The sequence below is a fragment of the Lissotriton helveticus genome, chromosome 3_1 (genome assembly GCF_964261635.1).
Source record: "Lissotriton helveticus chromosome 3_1, aLisHel1.1, whole genome shotgun sequence".
In the NCBI taxonomy this organism is placed as follows: Eukaryota; Metazoa; Chordata; class Amphibia; order Caudata; family Salamandridae; genus Lissotriton; species Lissotriton helveticus.
Genome location: NC_136061.1, coordinates 992,348,776 through 992,370,572, shown reverse-complemented (window position 1 = coordinate 992,370,572; position 21,797 = coordinate 992,348,776). Strand labels below are relative to the sequence as shown.

Genomic DNA, 21,797 nt, shown 5'->3' with positions numbered 1-21,797 from the left:
TTATTTAATGCCATATGTGACCAAGCACACCTCACTATTGCATAATCAGTGAGAACCAATAATCATACTACCTGAAGAGTTTGGAGGTTATTTTGAGATAACTGTGGATTGTCTTGTAAGCTGTAGGTATAGTTTATTTAAGGCAAGTAACTGTGCTTTATTACACATTGGAGTATATTACCAACTTTCATTAATGTATAAAATGTTCCCTCATCCTCTTCCATCTAATAACGTTCTATTGCAATCATGTATTAGTAGGGATATATGATTGCTGTGGGTTGTGCAATCATTCAGAATAGGTCCTCCCAAAGGAACAACAAAACTCAGGACAAAAGTACATAGCATATGGCCAAAACAGTGTTTTTTAGTAGCCCACAATGATGATCTTTAGCAGGCTTATGCTTCGAGTTTATCCTATGCAATACAATGGCAATTTTAAACTGTTGCAAATTTTTGTTTTAAACACCTTAAACTCTGCAGGGGCACAACGTTAAATGACGGGTAATCCTAATATCCAAGCAAATATCTTAGCAAGATTTAAAGGAAGCTAAAATAATTTTCTGTGATAGAATGTGTTGGCAGCTTAAACTGAGCTGTCTCGGTTGCCAAAAATCTGATCATTTAAAAAATAGTTTAAAGCTCAAATTATTACCATTAATAAAGATAAACAATGCCCCTGGGTGGCAGTGGCACTTTTTGAGACAATTAAGAAGTTACACTCATACATTTTGGAATTTAATTGGGCACAGCATGAAAACTTGCACGCCTAAGCCCGACTTTACAAACCCTCGTTAAACCTGGAATTAGTTATTTTGTCCTTGTGGTTTCATCTGCAATAGAGCTGTGTTCCTTGTGGATGAGAACAAAATAATCAAAGTGTTTAATGGAAGTGTTTTACGGCATTAAGTGGTGCCTTAAATCAGAGGTTCTCGACCTAAATGGTCTCTAGACTGTAATTTTTAAAACAGATCCTTAAAGTGGGATACAAATATTATGTCAAGCTATTGCTAACTTATATATCCATGCAAGTATTCCCCCATCACGGCAAAGATCGATTTTGCAACCAAACTTTAAACTGGTGTAACTTTTGAACAAAGTAATTATAGACGTATTGCCTGCTTGAAGCGAACGTTAAAGTCTTTGTAAATATTATTTCGACTAAGTTAATGAACTCAGGGACTTAAAATCTCACCATTGACAAAACTAAGAGAGCTGAGTATAATGCGCCATTGACAAAACCAACCGATCTGAGTATAATGCGCCAACCATGTAGGTCTAGCACAGAGTGAGACATGCAAGCAGGAGCAGACAGAACATGGTACAGTTGTAAAGTAGTCCCTCATGCAGTTTAATAAGAAGCACATGGGTCGAAGTGGATGCATTCATCCAAACAGCAAATACTATTGGGTGAGATGAATACTGCACTGTGCCGAAGCACAATATGATTTCAATGGCTGAAAGAGGCAGGTTGTAGAAAGGCAATCATTTAAAGGGGGGAGGACTCAAATCCCACTCTACGCATACAGAAAGTGCTAGGTTTGTTTGTTGTGCTGTCAAACCCCAGAATGTCCACGGTCATGCTCCTAAACTGGACAAAAGAAACTTTCACACCTCGCCTAAGCTACAAGCTTGTCCAATTTTCTTCTACTTCAACAGCCCTTCAATGGCTTCTGTGGCAGTTAGAAAAAATAAAGATACATTTTTTTAAGGTAACAAAATAAAACGAGATTGCGTCTTTTGGCAGCTTAAGATCTAACATCAACTGGAGGCAAAATGTCTTCACAGCTGACTATATACTATCTAACATTTACTTAGGCGTTAACAGACAATAAGATATCTTGGAGATATCATTTAACAATGCTTGCTTTCAGAACTTTAAGTATTGCTCAGGAGGTTAAGTGCTTATATTGATGTATGTAAGTAGAGCTTTAGGTGTAGATTTTACAGCAGTTACAGTTAAAAATATTACCCACAATTACATATCGATGTATAGCTTTTCAGTAAAAGTTCAATGTGAAACTCGATAAATTATATATTCATTATATTTATATATTATTGAATCTAAGGAAGTCATAAGCTAACCATCACATTAGACTACAATTTGGTTGAACTTTGCTTTAGGCTGCAGCTGAAATCTTATTTATGAAATATTTCTGACTGTGTGCTGGCGCAGGTAGCGAAACTCTTAAGTCACTTACTTAAAGTGATTCATTTGGATAGCACTGATTCCTCTACTCATAAATTTAGCATTCATGGTATAGCCAAGTACCAGGTTCTCAATCAAGATAATTTACGTTCAAAAACGCCACTCAAAAAGCAACTACTTCTTCAAAAGGAATAATAAGACAAGTGTTCTATTATGCTGATGTGGAGAGGAACTCAATGGATAAAAACAAATTACTTGCAGAACACCTCTTTTGGGGCAGACCGATTTATTTAGACTCTTCTTTAACACCACTGGTTAAGGTTTAATTTTTAAAGCGGTCTCTATTACACATAGCCAAACTGCAGTTCACAGGAGCACGTAGTCTGATTACACTGGGATGGAAATATCAGCTTTGTAAGAACTAGCATGAAACAATAGAACATATTATCTGTATATGTCCTGAATTAGTTCCACTACAGCAAACATTGATATGTCCTTGCTTTCTGATGTATGGGTGTAGAACCATAGAAAGTGGAATAGCAAACTAACGGCTAACCTAGCAGACGTATTAGTTGTATAAATATATGAAACTGGTGAAAATAATAGCCGAAAATGTTTTTTTTTAAAGTAATTAGATTGCTACATTGAGGGCTGCCTACTTAGCCGTACTTTAATAACTTGTTTAAACTCATCAAATTAATGATGCTATGAATTCTGTAATTTTGAAGTTGATGTATTGTAGCGTCACTGATTTTTTTAAACTAGACAATAAATCATAACCTACCTACCCTCTCTAGCATGGCAAGAAGGCCAGCACTGGTGGTAAATCTCGGAAAAAGAAGTCACCAATGCCAATTGAGAATAGAATGCCTCCAGTTAACTCCCATCTTCAATTGGAAGAAGCCTCTCTCGATGAAAGAATTATGCATTGAGGTCATCCGTCCCTCCCAAACAGTCTGGTCCAATGTGTGTAAGGGAGCCAAGTCTGCTATTTACATCAAAACTCAACTCCATAGCAGGCATGGTCTTCCTAAAAACTCCTCTAAACCAGGGGGGCCCTCTTTGATATAATGAACTGCCCCTGAATCTACCTTCCCAGTCCGTTACACCTCAGCTTCAAAGATGAAGCAAGAAGGTTACTAAAGGCATTGACCCTCCTTTATCACAATGGGCGGACAGGACACCCAGTCCACCAGAAGCAAAGCTGTAAGACGTTAGTTCTCTAAAGCAACCTGACATCCCACATATACCTTGGCTAAAACTCATAGTAGTATTTGCGCTTTACATTAAAGGCCAACGCACATGCAAAAATTCAGAAAAAAATCGTGACTGTACATGGACATTACCTCCTCGTCCGTCTTCCTCGCCACAGTAATTACCCATGAGCCTCCAGCTTCCACAGAAACTCCAAGCTAACTTCAACATTCTAGTCTCCCTCTGCCTCCTCCAAGATGGCCCCCAGTGGCTACAGCCAATCCCATAAAGCAGTGCTTCCCAAACTTTTTTGACCTGTGGCTCCCTTGACCTAAATGGCAGTTGGCTGTGGCTCCCCACCATTTTTTTACCGGGGGGCGGGTGGCGGGGATGTGTAAGCCCGACCTCGGGAGTACTTTCTGTTGTCTTCCGTAAATTAATTGGGATGCTAAGAAGAATGAAGGTATTATAATCATATTTGTAACAAAATAAAAATATAACAGTTGTTTAATAAAAACTTGTTAAGTGAGAAACATTACAAGATTAATAGCGCACACACGCTTTGAAACTACGGCTACGTACAAACCAAGTGCGAGTAGAGAGGCTGCTATTGCTGGAAAGAAAACATGGAGTCCCATTCATGAAAGGAAACCTAAAAATATGGGCAGAGATTTACTTCTCCGACTGAAGGTATTTTTAGGCAGATTTCATATTCACCAACATTCCAAAGTAGAGGACATGCAAAGCTGTGGAGGTGGAAAGTTTCCAGGCATACCACTGGCGATACGCAGTTAGGCACCAAGCAATCCCAATCAAATGCCATGCCGATCTTCTGCCCAACCTCTGTTTTTTACTTGAACTACATTTTACACCTGTGTTTTACACGATCTTGTCAGTATTTAAAATCTAGTTCAAGTAAAAAACGGAGGTTGGGCAGAAGATCGGCATGGCATTTGATTCATAGTAGTATAGTTGCATCCTTTTGGTAACACTGGTGCTGATGGACACTTTGCCCAATCTGCTCCTTTACCTTTAAAATGTATCAGTCAAAAAACTTGGGATCGCAGCACACTTTGTACATGCATTCCCAGAGCACTGTCTCATGTTACCTATTTCGACACCAGCCATCTAGGATTTCGAGTGTTTAAAAGGCAAAGCAACATCTAATTATTTTAGTTCCTAAAATTATCTTGCAGAGTAACCAAAATTGAGGACTGTCAGGAAAGGCAATAAAGAGTCTGCAGAAAGAAAACCATATCCAGCATTACCAAAGGTTTGCAACTTTTTCGCTGAGGGGGAATACTAAGGAAATACCAATGTTAGGCCTGAATGTGCTGTTTATGCCGTGTAGTAATATGTTACCAATACGTGCTGTTCAACCATAATATCGAAAACTACTTCTACCAGGTCATTTCCAATAAATGCTAGGTGAGCCAAATATGCATCTGTAAACTATGAGGATCTGGGGGGGAACATCATGCCCGCATTCTGATTCTTTAACGAGCTCCGTGGAGCCCAGCCTTTTTACACAAAAAATAATGCAGGTGATACAGGTGTGAAACGGAGGTTGGGCAGAAGATCAGCATGTCATTTGATTAATAATAATCAAATGCCATGCCAATCTTCTGCCAAACCTCCGTTTTACACCCTTATCACCTGCATTAGTTTTAGTGTAAAAAGGCGGGCTCCAAGGAGCTTGTTAAAAAAATCAGACATCAGAAGCCGAGCCGAGGCCTTCCCTCTGGCTGCTTTAACAAGCTCCGTGGAGCCCGCTTTTTTACTGTCGGGCTTCTTGGCTTGCGTATCACTGCCGTACTCCTGTTGTACTGAACAGGAATCCCTCCCATGCCAGTTCCTTACCTCACTTGCGAAGAGGATCCCACGGCGGGCAGCAATAACGTGCCTCAAACGGTCAGAGGCGAGCTGCGTATGCCAGTAATGGCTACTACTATGCCTGTGAAAGCATGTACGACGCTTACCTACGTGCGCTCTTGGGACAATATTTTTCTCGGATTATGCAGGCAGCAAGTATTTTGCGCTGCAGCTGCAATAAACTTAATTTTCCACAACGTGCGCGCGGCGCCCCTGGCTGCTCATGACGGCGCACCGGGGTGCCGCGGCGCACAGTTTGTGAACCACTGCCATAAAGGGATACAGAAACCATCCAACCGACCTGTTCTTTTTTTCTGCACTACCTCTTCTGTGCTTACTGCTGGTATTCCTTGAGGTTTTTCCTTTTGGTTGCTCTGCCTCTTGTGATTACTACATTTGTGTTGTGGTCTATTTTCCTTGTATGAAGCTGATTTGCTTTGGTATCGGCTCATGGGTAATTTACTGTGGCGAGGAAGACGGACGAGGAGGTAATACCCCGGTTACTTACCGGTAATCTTACTTACTCAGAGTCCTTGTCTTCCTCGCCACAGTATAGTTTCCCTTCCCTCCCAGCCCTGGTGGTGGCTTCATGTCTGGGGCTTGGTTTTCAGGTTGGTTGGATGGTTTCTGTATCCCTTTATGGGATTGGCTGTAGCCACTGGGGGGCATCTAGGAGGAGGGAGAGGGAGACTAGAATATTGAAGTTAGCTTGGAGTTTCTGTGGTAGCTGGAGGCTCATGGGTAATTACTGTGGCGAGGAAGACAAGGACTCGGAGTAATGAAGATTACCGGTAAGTAACCGGGGCATTTACTGTTGTCAAACTAGTGTGAATGATAGCTGGGATACGATGCATAGGGGAGACGAGTGGCAGCATATTGCAATTTGTATCTAAATGCATGCATTCCCACTTCCAAACACATAGTTACAGTCGGAGTAAAGGAATAAATATGCCCCAAAAATGGATCAAATGCTGTGTTCTAAGAAAATTACTGTGTGAACACTTCAATCACATTTTACTACAGTTGTTGTTTCTCCTTATCTAAACTCATTGATGCTCCAACCACACCTTAGCATGAAAGTCTGTCAAACTTAACTATTGTTTATCCCAAGGCTTCAAAATACATTTATATAAAGCTGTAACCATCCAGTTAATACACACATTTAAATACTGTTAGTAAAGGGACGTCTTGCATCAAAAGAAGAAAAAAGATAAATAAATCTGGTATACAGACAGAGGACTTGGCATTCCTGAATAACAACTCAATTTTTAACTTTTCCTCTCCAAACCACTATAGATCTAAACAATCAGTTAGGAACGATAGATGCTTACTGATCCACAACATCCTGCTAAAAGAAGGTGCTAGTGCTATGAAATAAACAACACAGGAACTTCAGGTCACCACAAGAACAGACATGAAATGTAAACAAGAGTTGCAAGCCCAGTGGAGTTTATGGATCACACAGTAACACGAGATGTTTCAGACCTTTTCACCCTTCAAACCTTCACTTCATCTAAAGTTAACTGGGTATCTCCTTTACTAACATGGAACGCAAGAAAAACAACGTTACAACAATGAGGCTTTAAAAAACTGACAAATCACGGTCGGTACAGGGTCCTTGATCCCCCAACAATCTTCACCGGCTTGCACTATGTATGAAAGTATTGTCACAGGAATACGGTTTACAGTAGCTAGTGTGCATACACATCGTAGTGATCTTTTCGTGTAAGACTGTTATAAAATGAAGGTTCTAAAGTGCATGCCGATTATAAACAATGGTTTTACTGAACTACAAAGCCAAGTCGGTAATGGATAAAAATGCGGTAGACGGCATGGAAAGTATACAAGAAAACGGGAAGCTGAAAGAAGCCAAGTTTCAGAGTTTGAAAGGTGCTGCTACTAGATTAAAGTGTTTAGCAGAGCGGTCTGAACATCAATCAACGGTTTGAAAGCACAGTTTATCTAAATAGCATCGGTAATTTTAGAACCACTTGCAAAACACAGTTTTATCTGTACCCAGCCATCATTTCCCAAATAAAAAGATAATAGTAAATATGTCCTTAACACGTGCAGCTATAAAAACAAACATTCCGTACTATCACAGAACACCAGTGAAAGATTTCGCGTTCGGACAGTGAAGCATGGAGTCAGATCATTGATTTCTTCTTACATAATTGAAGAAAGGTCTTAAATACCTGCAGTTGGGTGGGGGGTCGAGCGTTATTTCCGCCAGCTCCTTCTGAATTCTGTAGGAGAAATGAGAAGAAACACGAAGCGTTTGAAACACTGTGCGAAATAAATCAGAAGTACACTGCCCTCTACCACCATGCAGTTAAATGCAACGCTCGCTCGGCTGCCTTCAGTATTGCTAACATGGCTGCTTCCTCTTTGTTCTCGAAGGCATAACTCGAATCCTATGACGGGAAAACTTAGCATGTTTTCTCCTATTTACAGCTAGAAAATTAAGAGCCACTCGCAAATGGTATACAGATGGCCATCAGAAGAGCCCGGAAAAGTGACAATAATCTGTGGCAGGGTGTTTATTACATGAGAGATATTCTGTTTAAGCTAATATGCAAATGAGACAAAAGGAGGGGGCCGGACAATTGCAGTGAGACGGAGAGAGGCAGTATTAACCAACTCGAATACAAACTTTAGGACAGCAAGTGTCATTTACTTAACCATTTTTAATGGGGTAAAAGATGACTATTCATATTTTGTGAAGAGAATACGAGGAGTTTAATCCTGCAAGAGGGAAAAACGCCATCAGTACTTCAATAGACTTGTTAGGCTAGTTAAACTGGGTATCTCTCACACGTGCTACATATACATGCTGTGCAGTTCCTATTTAAAGGTATAAACAGTACAATACAAAAGCACAAACGTGCCTGCCTCCATTTAGAGAAACTGATTTTTTTTTAAATTGCAAAACAATGTTCAGAAAGAAAACGGACTACTTCATCAAAATGCCTTAACGACCAGAATCTGTTAACAGCAAAATTAGCGTTTCCTCAACTACAAGGTACGAATTCACAAACCTTATACACTCAGAAAGAAAAACATGCATGTCTCCAAATAAAACAGTAGATCATAAACGATAGTCTATTCACAGACTACATTTAAAAGTTTCAAATTCATATTAAGAAGGAATATGCTCCACTTTAATGAAAAGCACTCATGCACTCAATTAAACATTCTTCGCAATCTTTAATTATCAAACTTCAGCAGTATGCACAACAAAACACTACATATATTGCTTCGTTTCTTAAAGTAAATGTATATTTTTTCATGGTTCTCTTGTTTGCCACAGCACAAATTTAGATTTTCAATTACTTTCACTCTTATAAAGCATGCTGAAAGTACACTCACAAGGAGTTGTATCTGCACGTAAGTGGCAAGTCAAGCAAACTTGGGCGCAACAAATAAGTATTGATTGCAAAGAAAATTGGAAGACGAACTAAACATGAATATTCAAAATAATAAAGAAATGTTTCAGTAACTGATCTATATTTTGCTAAAAAGTAGGTCACTTTGCGGTGATATTTGTATATCCATGTTAGGCAGTATTTTCAAGAGTGCAAAGTGACATATGGGAATTTACTGCCAACCTTTTATTGGAAGGGACGAAGGCTTAGCTGTCCCAAACATTTTGGTTAACTATCAGCATAAACACACTTCCGGTACCAACAAAATTGAACAGTAATACATTCTCTGAATTCACAAAAATGTCAACATCTAACCACCAAAGAGTAATGAATTAATGCTTACAACCGCATAATATTCTCCATTTGTTCAATGAGTGCCAACTGAAAAGGGGGTGTTGAACTGAAATGAGTAAATTGCCCATCAACTTTATCAATTCATAACATACCAATATAACAAATGGAATTAAAAAGGGCTTACAAGACAAGCAACACTACTGATGGTGGGGCATGACTTTTAAGGGACAAACTAACCACTTAAATGTGTGATGTTAAGATGTGGGAGAGGTGTGGCGCCGCGGCCAGGGCGACTGATGCTGGAATCTGGGGACCACGGTTCGATCCCCGGCTCCGGCGGCAGTTTAGCCCAGCACCATGTGACTCTGGGCAATAGCTCGCTTAATCTTCCCGACGGCCCCCAGCGCCTAGAGACCCTTACGGGTGATTGTGCGCTTTACAAATGTGGACTTTACTTTACTAAGATGTTGTGAGTAGCTTGCAGAACAGTATAGTGAAAGCCCAACAACTGTAAGGCTGTGAAACAGACTATGACATTTTCTTTCTACTGATTCTTACAAGGGCTAATTAGTATGTGTCAATGTAAATCAGAGGGGAGAAATGTGTACTTTGAAACTGAAAAATTGGTTTTCTTTTCAGGAAGTACAATAGCGATGGTTTGGGAATACCTGAATTAATAATAAAAACCAGCAGTACATACTGTAGGCATTACATACTGGGATCAACCACATGCAAATCAGTCACAACTGTGTGCAAAAAGGGGGAACACCCATCTCCAATTGCTTGGCCCGGTCTCCCTTCATCTGCAGCACAAGCCATACCAGACGCAGTACTTCCTCAATGGGTAACATCAGTGATAAGTTTGCATCACTAGGGCACAACAGTCCCTGGACCAATGCTACCTGGGGCAACAGACTTAAAGGGGGCATCCAGTGAATGATGTAACAACAGGTCTCAAAACCCAAGCTGAGATCATAAAACAATTAGCATTGTAGAATGTTTAATGCTGGTCATTGTCAGAGATGCAGGACTGTGTAAAGAGAACTGTTTTTGGTTCACCTTCAGAACTGGCTGGTCGCTTAAGAACAGTAAAAACAATTATGAGACAGCCTGTATTAAAAAAATAAAAAGTTTGGAATGCTCAATGAGTAAGTAAGTGCCAGTGCCTCGTACTGAGTAGAGAAGTTTTTATCCATAGCTTTTTTGCTGGACAAGTCTCCCTTCTTTATTGGGATGGCTGGTGTGTGCCCAAAAACAGATACCGAGTTCATTGTTGCATAAGGACTTAAGTTGCGCCTCGAAGGTGAAGCCTAACTAGGCCAAAATATCTCCGGAGTTTGCTTAGGTTGTGAATATGTGGGGACATGGACTAGCATTCACGCTAGACTGTACATTTAGGATGTGGCACAAAAGCTTATTTGCATATGACGGACTTAAAAAAAATATAAAATTGAAAGTGCCAAGACTGTCCAGACTGATTCAAACATTCCATGTATAACTCTTTTGTTGCCTAGTTTTTAAGCATCATAAAGATTTACAAGTCAACTGGGAATAAGCAATGAGATAGGTGTCAAAGACTGTAGAAGCATCTGTGTCAATAAATAACTTTTAGGAATACATTTTTAGGATTATGACTCTCAGCATTAAAGCATTTCCTCAAAGACAGAATGGATAAAACCCTTTGATACCTCAGGCCCTATGTACTCATAAACTCCCATCAGTAACCAAATCAATTATCGATAAGTAGGACTAAAGATCCAACACGATTATTTGTCCATCAGAATCCTCAACAACCCCACAAAATACTTAAAGCAGCCTGCATACAAAATATACAACACTAAAAATGTATAAGATGTGCCCACATAATAACAATGGGGCCATCTGACAGATCTTCTTATATGTATTAACTTTAATAGTTCCATTTACAGTGGTGCTGTAACTGTTGTTACCATTACAGCAAAGATCGTTCGACTTTTGTTGACTCCAGCCAGATGGTACTCTAAATAGCACTATAGAAAAGCCAAATAAATATTTTCAGACGTAAACGTGTCTTCACCGTAACTATGGTTGATTAATCCGTGTATTCAATGGGTCATATTACAAAAAGATGGTGTGCTCTGGAGGTCCCGAATGCTAAAAAAAAACTAATAAAACCGACAGAAAACGTTGTCTCTGCCCATTTGACAACCGGACCTCGAATGTTTGCCACTTCGCGTTTTTACCTTTTAGCACTGGTGGAGAGCTTAGCAGTAGTTTTACTTGACAGTTTTGTGTTTTTCTTTTGCTGGGCAGCTGAAGGCTTCCTCTCTTCTTGCTCTTCGGGCTCAGGGGGCGGCGGGTCTCTCTGATCTGCATCTGAGCTGCCACTGCTGGTACTTGGACTTTCATCGTCAGACCTCTGCCTGTCACTGGACATCCTGGTAAACTTGATGCTTTTCTGTGTAAACTTAATGTCAGAAAACAACACCATACACAAGGTCACTCCATACTTATATTACGTGAAACGTGTTATGTTAAATATTATTTACGAGATCTATATAAATATACACACACAGCTCTGAATAAAGTTGAAATCAAAGTGTTACGGTTTGGTGTTACGGGAGAAGTAGGGCAAGTGAACAGCAGTGCAGTTATGCCAGGACTGCATACAAGCTGCATTTTATGGCTCTGCCAAACATTATTGCTTGGAGGAGCTTCACATAAACGATGCATTTCTGTCATTTAAAGGCACGCTGAGGGCGGGGATGTTTATCAGAGAATTTGAGCAGCGTGAAGCGAGGACAGACAGTGCACATGAGAGGCTATGAAAGTCACTGAGACACTGTAAATATTGACACTCAGCAGCAGCCACGGAGGGAGGTTCCAGTGGGCAGAGGTGCCCTGTGTTCACCCAACTCCCCCAAGGAAGCTAGGCTTCGGCCGAGGCTTGAGCCATGCTTTACTAGGCAGGAGGCACGACCGTCCCCTCCACCCCACGAAATGACAAGGGCATGAGGATTCACACTGGGCGCCGTCCTCCCCCTCAACCGACATCTTGACTTCAGCTTACGGGGAGAACTCATTGCTGGGGGAGGGGTCCATGAAGCAGTGAACGTCATGGACTGGGGGGTCTCGTTTAACAAGGGGCAGTTATGTTGGTCAGCGTGTGGCTACCTCGGTACCAAGCACCCTTCTCTCCCTGCTCCCCGAACACCAGCCCAGCGCCCTCCCAAGCTCCGGCTGCGGCTTTACCTTTCCAGCGGCGCCGAGCCGGATGCGCGCTCAGATGTGGAGAAGGAACAGATCCCACGGAAATGGAACCGGGAGAGCGAGCGAGCTCCGCCGGGAGGCTCACATCGAGAGGCGCGGGGAGTGGGGCAGCTGCAGTGCGCTTCCACCGACTGCAGGGGGCGCCACCGAGCAGACTGCTGAGGAAAGCGGTGGGAGGCAGGGGCCGAGCTTGCGGGAGGAGGTAAAGGGAGGAGGGAGGAGAAACGAGAGCGCGCTCGAGGGCCTGACTGACAGAAGCACGAGGAGGCAGGACTTCTCACGAAAAACAGAAGTGAGCTCTAGCTGACACCCCCGGGGTACCAGAGAGTTGTCGGCGTGAAGGAGTAGAAACGTCTCGCCCTGGGGGTATCAACAGTTTAAAACTTGGTGACGCTACTCTCGTAAATTAATAAAACGTTGGCCATCGTACATCGTACCCACGCGCCACGCGTACCTCTAGAAAACGGACCCTTCAACTTGTGATATACCAGACCCGACCGACCCTTTAGTGAAGATATGTTAGGAGCTCAGGCTCTTAAAGTTTTAAGGCTAGCCTGACTCAAAGAATGAAGACGGTGTTCTTACCCTTGTAGCACGGAACCACCGAATACTAAAGGGCACTAGAGATGGAACTAAAAAGTAGTACGCCGCGTGGTTAAGTCCGATATTTTATTTTTCCAAATGAATCGGGGCGCCCAGACATGCTCTAGGTACAGTTCAACTGTCGAATTTGAGCTTCCAGGTTCCAATCTGCAACATGGAATCTAAGCAGGTATTCTCAGAAGGAATTGCAACCGACAATTAAGCAAATTAATTGCGAGGCCAAAGGTCTGGCTTGACTGAGGTAGAGGGCTACTTGTTATCGAAGTATTTAGCATTTAAATCCTATACACGTCATGTAAAAATCGAATTCTAGCGGTTTACAATTATCTAATGGTTTCATTGGCTTTATTAGTTGAGTTCATCAGCATACATATGCATCAGCTGTTGCAGCCCACTGAGCTCACGGTTTAGCTTGATTCTCCCACCCTTACTCGCCTCCTCCGCACAAGGATGGCTTTCCCTACTCCAAGGAAGTGAGTCCTATAGGTCAGGCAGGAGTGAGCCCTCCCAAACTTAAATAGCAACTCATCATTTCATCACAGTGGTGTCATTCAGAACGTCTCACAGTTCGTCGATCTAGGGTAGGGATGAGACAAACGAGGAAGGTAAGGGGATAGGTGTCACGTCCACCACAGCCCTGGAACACCCAAATGACAACTCCACACATGGAGCTCTGTTACATGGGTCTTTATTTTTCGGCATGCAACTGTTAACTGAACTCACTTTGTCATAAACTTTATTAACCACACCCAAATACCTCCCAACTGATTACGTAACTTTGTAAGGAGTCTGCCGTGGACCACAAGGGTCCAACTGCACATGGTCACACAACACTTCATCTTCTCCTTTATTAAATAAAAAGTACGGACAACATATATACAGTAGAGTTCCTCATTCAGTCGTTGAGGTGCTCGCAACAATCTTACAGATAGTCGTATGAGGTGAAGGAGTTGCGCTGTCATCTGGCATTGTAGATGTAGACTCAGATGCTTGACTTGGGCACTCAGGTGAACTTGTCCCACCTTAATGTCTGGAGCCAACGAAAATGGAGGCAGATGCTTGAAATGTGACTAGTCTCTTTTAATGGACCTTCCCGGGATGTTCTGTGGTCACCATATTTCCTTTGCTTGTCACGACTCTCAATGTATCGGCATCAAACGGAGCGTTAGATTTGCATTTCAGTTTTTGTTTGACTAGGGCCCGATCTCCTTCGAAAATTATGCCTAGAGCGCATCTGCGCTGATCTGCATAGGCCTTCATCTTGGTTTTGCAAGAAGTATCTGTGACACAAATCTCATCAGTGTCTATTATTCTGCTCGTGTTCCTATGTGGTAGCTTAGTCCCAATGGCTCTCACAAACAGCAAGGTAGCAGGGCTTTCACCTGTTGTAGAATGGTGAGTTGACTGATAAGCACAAAGGACGACAGAAGGCTGACTTTAGATTGATTCCTTAGAGCCATGAACCACTTTCTTCAGGGTGCCCATAAAACGTCCAACAATAGTTACTAACAGAACAGGGACAGTTGTTGTATAAATCAATGCTCTCTGTATAGTTACCGTACTTACTTGGGTGCTCACTCCCTGTGCCAACTGTCCTAGAAAGACTCAAGAAAAGGGAGAACTACTGATGGGAGAAGCACTCCTCAAACATTTGGTCTGTAATAAGGTCCAATAAAGTACTGTATGGTATCTTCAATACCACATAGAGCAAACACAAATAGTCTCAACAGAACTAGTAATCATATTATTTAATAAAAACATCACACATGGCTTGCTCTTATAGAGGAAATTCATTATTTTCTGATTCCACAATTCGAGCAAGGCTGCAAACGCAGCCAACGTGATTCGTCCCAAAGCATTGGGACTTCTTCGGGGCTGTTAAAAAACAAGAAATTAAAATAGTACCATCTTCATGTCAGCTTATATGAAGTCCATGTGGGACGAGTATGGAGTATCCAATGCGCTTGTTGAGAGATCCACAAGAACTTTAAAGGCATGCTTATAGGCCTATCAGAGCCCTTGAGATGGAAGTGGTATGTTCTCTTACAATGCATGTTGTACACCTACAGGGAGCTTCCACACAAGGGAGTTGGGTTCACGCCCTTTGATCTCTACTTTGGCCACCCTGTCAAAACACCACTCAGCCTTGTGAAGGACGGGTGAAACCAAGCTCCCAGCAACCCCCCAGGATGTAGTCAGTTTCATGTTGGCTCCCTGGACTCAGATGAAGCACTTGTGGAAGAAGGCTACTAGAAACCTGGAAGCCAGCCAGGAGGATATGAATCTCTGGTATGACCAGAAGGCCACTCTGGTTGAGTTTTAGTCTGGTCAAAAAGTGTGGATGATAGAGAAAGTGGAGCCCCAGGCCTTGCAAGTCAGGTGGTCCAGGCCCTGTGAGGTGAAGGAGCGCAAAGGGGAGGTCACATACTTGATTGACCTCAAGACCCCTAGAAACCTCTTGAGGGTCAACATGGCAATTTCCTCAAGCCCCCAATGAGAGGTCCGAAGTCACCATGCTTCTGGTGATGGGTGATAGAGTAGAGGAGGGGAGTGAACTCTCCCCAACTTACTATCCTCCAAGGAACAGGATGGGTTGGTGGAAGGTGTCAACCTCTCCCCTACCCTGAGCCCTGTGTTTGCTGGGGCTGTTTGCTTTCCTGTTCTCACTGACCCCCTGGGCTCACCCATCTATGTACCCAAGGCATTGATATAGAGAACAGTATGCCTATGAAGATGAAATGATTCACGAAGAGATTTAAATGCATAGATTAAAGATGATGTTTTTTCCTTAAAACATGAAAATGGCTTATAAACGGGACTTTATTATCAAATAAAATGCCCAAGTATTTATATGTCTTCACAGCTTTGATTTGCCCACCTCTCGCTCTCCAGGATCTAGTCTTAAGCTTCACTGTGCCAATTTTCATAATTTTATTAGTGGCACTGAATCAAATGCAGCTTTTAAATCTATAAAACAAATAAATAGGTTTTGTTTGCTTTTTAAAACAGCCCGCCCTGCCAATAAAGTAAGGATCAGTACATTAGTAATTGTAGATTGCTTACACCTAACTAGCACATTTAATTTACTTGTAAGTCCCTAGAAAATAGTACTAGATGTATCCAGGACCTGTAAATCAAATGCTACTAGTAGGTCTGAGGCTCTCATTTAGCTATCTACTAAAGTAGCCTTTTAAACAAATATCTCAGGCCAGCCAGTGCAGCCTGGAGGGCAGTTTTAAACTCCCATTTCGTCCTGGCAAAATAAACCTTTGCCATGAGTAAATATTCCTTTTTAATACATATAACTCACCCGTAAGGTAGGACCTAAAGGCTCATAGAGCAGGGTGCCTTTATTTAAAAAGTAGGACATGTGGATTTAAGCTTTACATGTCTTGGTATTGACAAACTCCTTAAGTCGTTTTTCACTATTGTAAGGCCTATCTTGCCTATTGACTAACATGGGCTTATCTTACTACATTTAATATGCAACATTGCTTTGGAGCAGATAGTGATATGCTGTTTAGACTCAAATTAATTGTAATTTAAAATACTCTTTAATGGTAAAGTCAGATTTTAAGTTTCAATTCTGAAAATGGCTTCTGTAGAAAGTTGACAGTTTCTTGCCCTAGACCTACAAATCCAAAATCTCGGATAAGGAACATAGCAGAAAAAAGATTTTCGCTCAGTCTGAGTCGGAAAATCTGCTATGAAAGGAAATATGTCCTTTCTTGAGTCCCCTCACTCACCAGGGTTTCCCCACGGTGACATGCTTCATGATAGGGTCCATCTCAACCCGCTGTGGTTTGAGGCGTGCTACGACTTGCGAAGTTACGTAGGAGCACTGTATAGTGAGGAACTATGTGTAGTGTAGTGGAGTAGAGTGAGTTACAAATACCTAACTAGTGCGAGAAATAACTTTATTCTGGCTCCTAGTAGGTATATTAAAAACAGGGTAGGTCTCTAGGGTGCCTAGCTTTAATGAGTCAGGGATCCCTAGTGGACATCAACATGTTTCGAGCTTCCCCAATGCTCTTCTTCAGGACAAACACAGGGTCCAGCCATGTGTGTACCACTCCTAAAGTGAGGTAAAGTGAATTCAATCACGCTGCAACTAATAAGCATGCGTTATTAATACATACGATAAATGATAGTCATATAGTATTAGTTAAAAAGCAACACCGTGCTTCATGGTCTTGAGGGGCTGAGAGGGTTATACTCGAACGTGGTGAGAACCTCCTCTCGGGCCAGATCACTTGTTTGTGTCCCTCGAGACCGAGATTTCTGATTTTGTAGGTCTACTATTGGAACAGGAACGTGGACCTAACATATCCCTCTACTTCCCCCTGTCTTTTTGATTTTCTTGCCCTAACTATTTGTGCCTTCTGTCAGTATGCTGGTGAATGGCTCTGCAGTTGGGTTTTCTGTATTCCTTCCAGACTGTGACAAAAAAGGGGATTAGGTCCATCCTGCCAGGAGGACTGGGGGCAGAGCTGTTCCCAGAACCAGATGTGGGGGTAGTATAGGGAATGCCCCGTACTTCAAAGACTCACACCATGTATAAATATTGGACCTCTAGAGCCACTCTTCAATACACTCCTGGACCTGTGGACATTACAGGAGGACTGCCTTGCTCCCCAGAGGGCTACATTGCTGCTTGAGGCCTGCCCTGCTCTCTGCGAAGGAAGACTGGACCTACTTGAGTGACTCAAAGGGGCAGTTGGCTGACCTCCTGTCTGAGCTACAGGGATACAACAAGCTTCAGACGCTTGCCTGCAACTGCCCAGCTGATTTACTGCAACTGGACCAGTCTGAGCCCTCCTAGTCTCTTCTAGATTGAGCTCTTAATCACAAAGAGGTGTCCCCACAGGTCCTGGACCCTTGGCTGCATCAGAATGCACTCCTTTACAAGGAAAAAGGGAAATAGTGAAGTTTTGGGCTTCTGCCGAACGGGCCCGTTCACGCAGAGATTCTGCCACCCACGACGACTTTGAACGGAAGCGAAGCTCTGGCGAATTCTACTCTTCTGTCTACAGCGACTGCCAGTGACAAATCCCAGCAACGCAAGATCTGCACTTAGCGCTTCAGCAATGACAGTCTGCAGTGACCACCAATGCGAAACTCCGACAATGTCTGTAACGCCTGACTGTATTTTTGTGCTACAGCAGCGACCATTCGCAAAGCCTGGTCTGATTTTCACACTACAGCTATGACTATCCCCGATGCGTTTCCCTGCTCCTCACAGCTTTCTCCGACGCAAATAGAACTCTTTTTGCTGGACTTTGAGAAGGTTACATTTTTCAGCGGAACTAACCTGGCCCCTATATTCAGCTCACGCTCTATTGCGGTGGGCTTGAACCTGTGGACCAGGTTAGTCCCGTCCCATGGTCATCTGGGCAACCAGATGACCTTTAATGGCTCTTTGTGATTTTAGGTGCTATATCTACTTAACACTTTAGAATTAAATATCCTCGGTTCTACTGATTGGATTCTTGTCTTTCTAGTATCATTTTGTTTATTAAAATGTACTCTATGTCTCTAAAGTGGTTTGGATTTTTGTGTTGTGTTTTCACTTTATTACTCTTTGTGTGCTGCATAAATACTTTACACATTGCCTCTCAGTTAAGCCTGAGTGCATTGCTACCAGAGGCTCAAGCACAAGTTAATTTCGTGAGTTTTTTTGGTTCACCCATACAAAGATTGTGGTTTTGCCTCAGTGGGGTTTACATCCCCCTCAAACAGGAACCCAATTTCTTACAAGTAGCACTCGTGGCTCTGCAGGGATAGCTGTTGGTTGTCCACAGCGCTTCCTCCAGTGAGATAGCAAGTTCCTCTGATCCTTCCCAGAGGTTGGGGCATTGATTGCACTGGCTCCAATGCTCAGTCAGGGGCCTGACCTGCAAGTGTTGACACAGCTGGCTCCACTCTCAATGATGGCTTGAACCAGGCAGTAGTCCTTGTCCTTTTCGGTGCCCCCCTCTAGCATACTGGATCAAAAAATTGAATCTTCACATCAGCGATGGCCTAATCAGCACTGCATTAGTTTTATTTTTAACAGTGCCCCCCTCTGACATACTTAATGTGTCTGCCTTCACTCTGCACACTGGCTACGGCCCGATCGGCTCAGCACTGATCTTCACAACGGCCCCCTCTGGCATATGGGATTGCTGATTTGAAACTGCACAACGGTGGTGACTCAGTCAGTGCAGCAGCCATTTCCTCACACCTTGCTACAGGAATACACTAACCAGGATCCCTGCTGGACCACACTCACTCCAGTGATCTCCTCTTTCTTACAGGACAGACAAATGTTATAATCTTTGGCACAGTGTTGTGCAATGTACAAACAGAAGCCCAGATTTACCAACACTTTGTAGAGGTTCTGGATTACTTTTGTAACACAAACCAGGAGCAAAATATTGTAGTCATATTTGGTTTCCATCAAATTTACATTGGAAAGTAGGCTAAAGTAATGCAAAGAAGCAGTATGAGTTACTTTGCACTGCTTTGTGCGAAGAGGGCGGCCTACTGATGGTACAGGGGCATTTTCCTGAATCGCCCATGTTTTTGACACAAATACCTATCTACTAATTTTGGGATGATAGGGATTGTGCCACAAATGTACACGTCCTTGAAACAGGTGTAAATGTGGAGCAAGTTTTAAAGCTCTCCATGTTTTTCCAACTTAGCATTTGTGGTGCATTCTTCCTCACTCATACAAAATGGGAAATCATTAAAGCATATTTTTTGTACTGGAAGGCTCATCTCACAGTACACAACTTATGATTGCTAGAATGCACAGATCCTCTCATTATAGTCCAAGGTTGTGTGTGTTGGCCTACGGTACTCTAAAGTGTGCAACTACAGGAACAAAGTAAAAAAGTCCTCCAAGTGACCGACAATCCCAGCCTTGCACAGCTCAGGTGGTTGGGTGCGGGGTATGGCCACAAATATCCTCCACTCTGAGTGAGTTACATCTGTGTGACCGTGCGCAGCAGGGAGTCGAATTAGAGACCAACTGTAATGGCGACCTCAACATGTTCTTCATGTTTGCAGACAGCCAGTCAGACCAGTCGTCGGGATATACCTAACTTTTTAACCTCTTTTAACCTCTGCATGACCAACCCAATCCCCTCTTTAAACACTAATTTCTCAAAAATGCCTGAATGGATTTACAGTAGATAAAAAAAAGTACACTTTCTGGGTAAAGTTGTAACTTTCTGCCAAAATCAAGCCCCTCTTTAAACGCTAATTGTCAGAAATGTGTTTATCGATTTACACCAAATGACACAAAGAGTGCTTTTTGAGTAAAATTCTGGCAAATTTTGTGCAATTCCATTCAGCCACTTTTTCTGTATCAGAGAGCAAAGTTCTCTATGGAAATTAACATGGCAAATGTAGATTTTCCACAGCCTGGTGGGCAGAAAAACTGGATTTTATTAAAGACAAGGAGGCTAATATTATGCAATATCTTTTATTACCATTACTCCAGCAACTCCTTTAAAGACTATAGAATTCTGACTTAATAAAACCTCAGAACCCCAACTAACTAGGGTTCGGTATACGGGAGGAATAATATTAGCCTCCATGTCTTTAATGAAATCCAGATTTTCTGCCCACCAGGTTGTGGCATATCGACATTTTATGGCAAGACCCAAGGCTAACATTATGCAAGCTTAAAGCACTTACACAAACAAATTGCCCTATTCTCAACTGGTTTAAAATAAAATCTTCTCATATAATTTGACCAGTCTGTACAGTGTAGAACATCATGCAAAGATCCTCCCATCATTGATGCCTTAGACGCAGCCGCTACCCTCACTGAGTGAACTCCAAAGATACTCACATCCACACCTGCTCTGCACGTCACTTTTCACACCCATCGTGCAGGCGTGGGAGACAACACTGCCTTATACGGTTTCTTAAAGGAAATAAGCAGCTGATTCAACCCATATGGTCTTATCTCCGAAGATCCCTTCTCACACTCTTTCACACATGTTACTACACACAATTCCTCTTTGTCATCAAAGTATGGATTAAACATTTATAGTGAATTAGTCTTTGTTCTCTTTGTTAAATAAAAACACACACCCTCCGGTGAAATACTCTGCTGTTTACATCAAGAGATTTCACACCTGACAACCTCCTAAACGGAACCAAACACAATAAAATTGTCAATTGTAATGACAAATCTCTCATGGACAATAAGTCATTTTCTTCCCACCTTATCAAAAACTCCAACACCATCTAAACATTCCAAACCGAATTATATATAGACACAGGGGATTTCGTAATTCTAATGCTACACATAATTCCATGCACCACCACAGCCTGCCCTACAATTAACCACCTAATTATCTGCCGCAATTGTTGATCTATTAACATTTACTGTCCTATAAGCCAAAACTTCCTCAAATGTTTCTGACAGACAATTCACCACTTCGACCATGAACTCTGAAACGGGATCAAACTCCCTCTGCAAGCACCAGCAAACCCAATTTTGCCAAGCCAATCTATACAAATTCCCTGTTCCTGGAGCCCAGGATTCTCGGAGTTCTGAAGCCGCTTATGAAAGGCCTGGAAACTCCCAAACTCTCCTGAAATTTTCCAAGCCACTAACTTCATCTGCTCTGAAATCACTACATTGTGCACTTCTCCTGCTGGGCCACTCAAGAGTTTTGGAAACCACTGCAACAAAATGGGAAAATCCACACACATTTCCAACAGAACTGAAGTGGCGAAATCACCACAGTTGTCTCCTTCCATCTGCATACCATAATGGTTACCCGAGCAATCATTGAAACTGGTGGGAACGCACACGGACTGAGATCCATCCAAATCTGCCAAAAGGTATCTATGTCGGCTGACTCTGGAGCCGAACGCCAACTCAAAAACCTGGTCACATGAGCATTCATCCTGTTGGTAAACAGATCGACACCAAATGAGCCCCAAATCATTTCCAACTGCAAGAACACTGTCCTGTCTAACAACCAATCGCATGAGTCCCTAAAGTTCTG

The 21,797-nt window shown here is 42.4% G+C and overlaps 1 protein-coding gene across 1 annotated transcript in view; it reads right to left on the bottom strand.

Moving 5' to 3' along the window:
* Window positions 1-12,469, bottom strand: part of UBE2E3 (ubiquitin conjugating enzyme E2 E3) — a 191,778-nt gene extending 179,309 nt beyond the window's left edge. Inside the window, exons 1-3 of the mRNA XM_078681476.1 lie at window positions 12,163-12,469; window positions 11,154-11,377; window positions 7,408-7,458 (exon numbers count right to left, since the gene is read on the bottom strand). Of these exons, the coding sequence (XP_078537602.1) occupies window positions 7,408-7,458; window positions 11,154-11,347 (245 nt within the window). The 5' untranslated portion in view covers window positions 11,348-11,377; window positions 12,163-12,469. The remainder of the gene's footprint in view (window positions 1-7,407; window positions 7,459-11,153; window positions 11,378-12,162) is intronic.
* Between the last annotated feature and the right edge of the window lie 9,328 nt (window positions 12,470-21,797).